Source organism: Chaetodon auriga, chromosome 14, assembly GCF_051107435.1.
Source record: "Chaetodon auriga isolate fChaAug3 chromosome 14, fChaAug3.hap1, whole genome shotgun sequence".
NCBI lineage: Eukaryota > Metazoa > Chordata > Actinopteri > Chaetodontiformes > Chaetodontidae > Chaetodon > Chaetodon auriga.
In genome coordinates, this window is record NC_135087.1 from 3,152,126 (window position 1) to 3,160,173 (window position 8,048).

Sequence of the window (8,048 nt, forward strand, 5' to 3'; positions counted from 1 at the left end):
AGGGAAATGCGTTCCTTGAGACTGGATTGGCTACACGGCTTTCAGCAGCTGTGACGTTGCAATTCATACAGTATTCTGCTGTGGATTCAAATATTGGCGCGGGTTGTCCACACAAGGCTCCCAGAATGCAATTTTCCTTGCAGCAAGTTTCCGTATTCCACAGAAACGGGAGTGGGCTGTAGAATTTCACCGTAATTTCACTAGCTTGGTTTAGGCTTCTGCGTCGCGGCGACGCCGTACCTACGCCGTCGACGCAGACCCCTACGCGGACCCTACGCCGTAGCCTGACGCGCACCTCCAAAAAATCCTGACTACGTGTCGCGTCGACGCGTAGTGACGTGAACGTCGAGGACTGTGATTGGTCCGTTCAGAACGTAATTTTCGGTTCAGTCGCAGCCCTATGGTCGCAGCACAGCAACACCGCCATTTTCAAAGTTTCTGTGGTGAGAGCTACAAGAAAAACTGGACCAAGCCGAAGAAAGAATTATCGAGGAGGTACGCAAGTACGACCACCTCTACAACTCCTCTTTGCGGCAGCAAGAGCCCCCCGAAACCATACAAAGACAGCAATCGTTAACAGTGTGCACTCAAAACAAAACTGCAGTTAGGTTCCAGTTTCAGCAGCAGCAAACTGGCTGCAGTTGCTCCGTTCCTCCCCAACGACATGAATCGTGACATAAAAGAAGTTCTGGTGAGTTTCCTGCCGCTGAGCTCTGCCGTCGCTGATGAGTTATTAAAGCTTAATAACCAAGCTTTAGGGGTCTGCGTCGACGGCGTAGGTACGGCGTCGCCGCGACGCAGAAGCGTAAACCATGTAGATTTGAAGCTGCTTCTGCTTAAACCCACACAAAACTGTGCTCTTTTACACTGGGAACATTTTAAATAGTGTATAGACACAATGTGTGATTACAGGCTACCTTTAGCAACTGACCTAACTTTTCTAGTTTTGAATCTAGAAAACACAACAAAGGGCTTCATCCGGATTTTAAACACAACAGTGTGTGAGGATTCATTATGTCAGAGATTCTCAGCATTATGCTGAGCATTATTCCTGCTGCAGTAGTCAGCTTAAAAGTGTCCTGTTTCTGTTTACATTCAATTTTACTCACCAAACATTTGCAAAGCTGATTTTTCTCAATAGACTGAACCCTGCATTGTTTATGTTCTCGCTAGCAGTCTTCTTCTTTCCTGCCTTTAAATGTGCATTGATGCTTTACTGCCTGCACCACCACAAGTACCTCTAAGTCCCGATTACATGTCAAGTTCCTTATATTCACTCAGATTTTAATTTTTCTTGTTTTTCTCCTCATTTTAATGAGCGTTCTGCAAAGCCCGGGGACCTGATCGAGATCCTCCACGGGCTCTATCAGCACTGGGCCATCTACATCGGTGGAAATGACGTTGTTCATTTGGGTCCTCAAGGTGATGAGGCATTTTATTTACTAGATTTATTTTGGAAGGTCATCTACAACCTTCTGTCTGCAAAATAATTTCAGTTTTGTTAGATAATTACTCAACTAATTAACAACTCAACTCAAATTGTCTGTATCCATTTTCTTGTCCGACCCACTTCATTCTAACTTCTTTCTCGTCTATAATAAACACTCAGATAAGGATTACGGCAGTTCAAGTAACCTGATGATCATCCTGAACATCGACAATGCAAAAGTGAAGCGTCAGAACATCTGGGAAGTGGTCGGCTCATGTAAATGCCGCATCAACAACCTCCTGGATCAGAAGTACCGACCTCGCGATCGTCACATCATCGTGGCGGAGGCTCAGAGGCTGGTGGGCCGGGAGTGCCCGTACGGCGTCTTCACTCAAAACTGTGAGCACTTTGTCACAGGGCTACGATACAACAAGCCAGAGTCCCAACAGGTGGGTACCCTGCAGCTTGTGTACTGCTGCTTGCATGGCTGCTTAACATGGTCCTCATCAGGCAAAGGGCGAGGTGCAGGACGTTTATGCTGCACCTGGCTATCATAAGTGATGCCTTTGAATTTGTGCACATCATAAAAGCAGAGCTGCATGTTGTAATTTACATTTAGAGAGTCTTCACACATCCAAATTTGAATTTACAGAACAGCTCAGCGACAGGTGATGTTTACCAAAGTGAGCAGCTGAAGGTGTGCTGAATGATCTGCTGCTGAAAAAGATCAATGTGAATTAATCTGTGGCCCACATACAGTTAAACTCGCTGTGTTGCTTCGCAGTCAAACCCTGTGTGGTTCGCCAGTTGAATGTCTGAACACGAAGCAGCAGGAAAGGTTCAGTTTGCATTAGCAGTAACTTAAGCTCTGATATGAGTGCAGAGAGCCTGAAGTAAACAGGGAGGCTCCTTTAGAGAGATAGAATTACAAATAGGAACAGTGCTTGTACGCATACTTCATGTGAACGTGATCTGAACTCTCAAAATTACCAAGAGAGGTAGTAACTAAATGTAAATACACTGAAAGTCTGATACAGAATAAGACAGACGATAAATTGTATGGTATCAAAATCTTACATTCAATAACTTAAACTGTTTTACAGGTAATTTTTCATACTGGATTGAGTTTCTAGAAGATGTTGGTCACTTCTAACTGACCGGTGGGGAGTCCCACGCATTTGTCTTCTTGCAGGACCGTTCACACCTTGAGAGTCACTGAGGTCACATGACCCACCCGACCCTCATGCGAGTTGTTGGGGCCACATGAGTCATGGTGTGAATGAGGTTGAAGCCGCCTGGAGAGGAATCTAAGGGCTGCATCCTAAGTGTCTGACGAGTGGTGTTGTAGACCACCTCCTCTGTTCAGTGATGGAAACCACCTCATGGTTTGACTGGAGTGACCAATCCTCCACCAGTCAGTCAGAACCGAAGAAGCCTCTTGGATGAAAAGTGAAACGTCTTCTTCAACCTCAAGTCCAGTTGCCTTTTTAAAGCTCTTTGTTGTCTCTTGAAACATCTCAATTCTCTCATAATTTTCTCTCCAGAAGAAACTGAGACGAACAAAAGTCAGCCGAAAACAAACCTCTCCACTAATCACAGCAGAACAAAACAGATGTAGCTGTATTTTATGAATGTTTCGATGGGAAATCCCTTTATCAAAGTGCTACACAGCCTGCCGTGTGCCTGCACCTGGATGCTGGATGAGTTTATCATGTGAGCGTCTCATTCATTGTAACAATACACAGATCGAGCACAATCTATTTCAGTTGATAAGAAGCAGATGCGGCACTAAATAAATTGTGATTGCCCGAATTTCAAACAAGCAGGGATGATTAACAAGCTGATCTGCAAATTTCAAAAAAGCTTGTTTAATCAGCCCACTTAGTGCATCTGTCACCTTCACTTTGTTTTAGATATACAGAATTATCCAGAATGCAAAACAAGCTTTCTTACAGCCATGTTGCTCAACCAGAGGAAGCCGGATGAATACTTTTTTTAATGTACATTTTCACTATCATACAGCATCTACAATGGTCTGTGATCGTCTGGGACGCCAAACAACGTGATCCTCGTTGGACACAATTGAAATGAACCAGACATTTTTCAAAATGTCAGCAACCACAGACATTAGTAAAGGTGAATTTCGTTGAAACCCCTCTTCAGGAATTTGTGTTTAAAAAGAATTAGATATATTCTCATTAACCACGCTATGAACACAGTTAACCTTGGTATTTGTGTGAGATGCAACAGAAATAGGAAAAAAGATAGCAACAACAATTGAGGGCCGGTTTAACAGTGAAATTTCACACTAAATTTACTACTTTGAGTAGCGTTGCTGAGGTCCGAGGGTACATCAATGGAGCAAACGCTGCATTGCTCTTCATCCTCTCATTCAGTGCTCACCAGTGAGTGAAAGCCAACCCCAGATTCACTCTCATCATGGAACGGGCTTTATGTTCTGGTCCTGAAACAGTAAAGTAATTTTACTTTTAATGTGGCTTTACCTGTGAGGTGTGGCGGCCTACTAACAGCTTGAAACTTCACAGTTGTGTGTCTCTTGTCTTCTGCAGGTTGAAAGAGCAGCAGCTGTGATGGGAGGCATAATATTAACTGGTATAGGCCTGATCATTCTGAGTCACCTTCTGAGGTCCTTGCTCACAGATGACAACAGGAACAGAGGCAGGAACTGACAGCGACGAGGCAGCAAGAAGACAGGAAAGATCTCATTGTTTGAGTCAGTTCACCTGGCTGTGCTTCTTATTTAGCCTGTGTGAATAAACTACTGCATATGTGCAAACCACAGCTGTTCTAATGTTCTGTCAGACATCAGTCAGGGAGCTTCGTGGTGGTTTGTTTAATGCCTGAAATGTATATGTACATGTAAATTTAAAGTGATTTTATTTGAAGACTTGAATCTCTTTTTTTCCCCTTTGGAGAACCTTTTTTAAAATATGTTGTGTTCTGTGTGTAACATTGATCTGTGCTTTGCAGAGAAAAAGTATAATCACCAACATTACATGCAGACACAGCTGCTCGTGTCACCCCAAAGCTGCAGAGTCCAAACAAACACTATATGTAATTAATATTCCTCTTTTCTTGGCAACAATCATGTTTCGCAGGGAGGTTCTGAGCACAAAAGCAGGGGCCAGAACAGAGAAGGGGGGGCAGAGGCAGCTCAGAGGAACCGGAGAACACTGAGTAATGTTTTTCTTAGGCCTAGTTATGAGCTTACAGGGTGTTTATCCCCCGTGGCCTCTGTGCCAGCATTGTGCCGCATCACAATCTACCACTGTTCACATGTGGACCCCCGTTACAGCCGAGGCAGGTGGGGAAGAGCACATCCACACAAGACCATGTGGTCTGCGTGCCGTGTGTGTGTTTTCTCGTCCTTTGTGTTTGTGAGGACCAATTAAGACTTTCAGACCCTGGGAGTGAGGACATTAACCAAAGTGAGGACATCTGGGAGGATGGATGGTTGGACCTACAGCAGGTTTAGGTTCAAATTTAGGCTCAGGTGAGTGTTGGAGGCATGTAGCTGTGAGGTTAATATTAAGGACTAGAGGCTGTACTGAGTCAATCAGGGTCCTCACAGGTGTAGATGTACAAAAAGAGTGTGTACACACAGCTGATTTGACTGTGGCAATCAAAGCACTTGTCTTATTTGTGGGGAGAAAATGCAGGTCCCCATAATGTAAATCATTACATTTTAGTATGAAAACTGTGGTTAAGATTTAGGGAAAAGTTAGGATTAGGTTGAGGTTTAGGTTTAGGTTTAGGTTTAGGATAAGGGTTAAGCAAGTAGTGGTTATGGTTATGGTCAGTCTCCAGGAAATGAATCTAAGTCTGTGTAATGTCCTCAAAAGTGATGAATGTGTGTGTGTGTGTGTGTGTGTGTGTGTGTGTGTGCGTGTGTGTGTGTGTGTGTGTGTGTGGACTGACAGCTGAGTGAAGGATCACCGTAACGTACCCCCTCACACACTCTCTCTGTGAGGCGCCCCCTCCCCCAGCTCGATGCCCATGAAGGATCAGGCAGGACTGCCCTGCAAAAAATAAAAGTGCATCCTGTCAGCTCGTGTTTTTAGTCTCATTTAGCCTCTAAATGTTCAGTTTCTCCAAAACGAAAAGCGAATCTATGCAGCGTGTCAATAAAATGACTTTAAACAAGAGAGACTGCAGCACTTGCCTCGAAAATGCAGACACAAACAACAACTGTTGTTAAAGCGAAACCTGCTGTTTAATAAATGAGACAAATTAAAGGCCGCGCAGAAGAGGAATCATGCTCTGAAACTAGAAGTTGATTTCAAAGGTTTTAAGAGGCAACAAGTCATTTCTTGACTCAGAAAGGTCAGATTAATGCCAGCTTTGCAAAGTTAGTCAGTAAAACTCATGACACATTGATCTGAATGGGTAGTTTGTCTAAATATAGGTGACACATCACTTTAAAACCCTTAGCAGCAGGATCAAATCTGGTGATGTTTTTTGCAGTGTAGAAACAGGCCTCGGGGCCCATGGCCAGGCCAGTAAAGCTGCTAGCAGGTGGGGGCAGATGGGCTCGCCTGGTCCCCAGAATCAGCACAGCACCCCGCATTGTTCCTGAGGTCACCGCCCAAGAGCTCCATGAAATCCAGAGTGGGCTGCAGAGGCTCGGGCCGTGGGACCGGCTCCAGAAATAATAAACCCTCACAGCCTCCACGTTTTGGAAGTCGGAGAAGATGGCTTATCGTGGCTGATCATTAGGCTCAGAATGAGCTCAGAAATAATCACCATGCATAACAAATGTGCAGCGATGTCACTCGGTGGCACTGATAGAGAGACGTGTTGACATCACGCAGCAGTGCAGAGTGAATGGTAATAAAACTCGGCCTTGTACATAAATGCTCATCAAACATCTGCGCTTGTTTTTTTCTTCTCCACCTCCACCGCCTGCTCCCGTCATATCAGCTGCGTTTGGAAGTTTGGCAAGAGCCTGAATTCAGCCAAATAGAAGTTGTCTCTTACTGTCAATAACAGCCTTCATAATGGCATCAATCACCAGTAACTGTCCCAGTTTGAAGGGATGAGCCCCAAACTGGACCCAGTGTGTATAACCGATTATTCAAGACACAACCAAAGTGATTTCACCAGCGTCTGAAGTGCTTTCAGATTTAGTTTCCAGTCTTTCTGGTCTTTCATGCCCTGCATCGCTGGGAGTGAGCATGGCAGGCGAATCCTCCTCGTGGCCACTTGCTTGAAGTGGTAAATCCTTGCGTTCAGATTCTGGTGCTCCATCTCCGCCGCCTTTGAACTGCACTTTCCCAGCTGTCGACTGCAGCATCGTTTTCTTTGGAAAATGTAATTGCAGCCCTGCTTGGTTTCGCTGGATACAAATGAGGGTCGGCTCCACCAGAGTCCAGATGGTGGCGGTGACTCATGTGAAGTTATCTGGCGACTGAGAAAAACGCCAACAGAATGGTAACTTGTGAACTTTGGCAGTTTAGTTTCAACAATGAGCGATATTTGTGAAGTGTACTTCTTCTTGATGCTGTAATGAAACAGGTGAACGGGCTGTGCGATAAGACGATGGATACAGTATTTAACATGTAATGATAGAAAAACATCTTCCTTTTCATGTTATTCTCCATCGGTTAGTTCGCCGTGTTGCAGATCGCACTCTTTACGGCAATGATTGTGGTCATTTGGATGGATGCAGGCAGGAAATTTACATGAAGGCAACACAAACAAACATGGTTGATAACATGGTTAATGGTTAATATTGAGATTAGTCCAGTCCAGCGAAGCTTTTGTGATTGGTACGCAGGTTTTTACTATATTTTCTACTGAATACCAAACCTGTGTTATTATTCATCCTCACATTTTGGCTGTAACTCCTGCATCTTCTCCAGAAGTGGAAAAAGAAAGTAAACCAGGACAATACATTTCAAAAGAAACGCATTTCTAGACGACAGGGTTGAAATTTCTGATCGCTGCGAGCGAGGGGAAATCACATCATGGACGAGCAGGCGGCAGGATTGTCACGTCCGATAGCAACATGTAGGTAGCAGATGAAATAGAGACTTGGAAATCGTCCCAGTGGATAAAAATCTGGGATTGTGTCCCGAAAATGCTGCCAGCCAACACAAGAAATCACTTTCTTGCCATTTCAGCATATGACCACCTGGCAGCACATGTTCCAGCAGCACCTGTGACTCTGAGGTAGGTGACAGAGTTACAGAACTCCACTCCTCAGAAATGCTCCATGAATTGACTGTTATGTTCTGTCAGCTAACGAATTCTTTACATAAAATGATGCAGATTACTGGCTTTAATCCAAGTTGACACACACTCTCTGATTAATGGTGAGATGAATAATTTCAGAGATGCTTTACCCCGGAGATCCCTGCACTGGAGAAGGGTTCATGCATTTTGCTGTTGAGTCACAGTTACGAAACAGGACTTGCTATTGTGGGTTTCCATTGTGAACCGGGCTCAGAGGCAACACTGGGCCAACATGAATTACTACAGCCAGTAAAAGACCAGAGCAGCCTGTGATAAAGGCAGCGTGACAGGCGGCCGTGGAAGCCAAAAACCAACTACCTTTGGTGTCCGTGTCACTTTAGGATATATGGCTTCCCCCTCTGCG

General features: G+C 44.6%; 1 protein-coding gene across 1 annotated transcript; it reads left to right on the forward strand.

Annotated features, from left to right (window-relative positions):
- Nucleotides 1-631: 631 nt before the first annotated feature.
- On the forward strand, nucleotides 632-4,202 carry LOC143331820 (phospholipase A and acyltransferase 4-like). Its single transcript, XM_076749000.1, has 4 exons — nucleotides 632-691; nucleotides 1,320-1,422; nucleotides 1,610-1,878; nucleotides 4,000-4,202. Exons 1-4 carry the CDS (start codon nucleotides 665-667, stop codon nucleotides 4,117-4,119), a joined length of 519 nt encoding a protein of 172 aa, XP_076605115.1. The 5' UTR covers nucleotides 632-664; the 3' UTR covers nucleotides 4,120-4,202.
- Nucleotides 4,203-8,048: the final 3,846 nt, after the last annotated feature.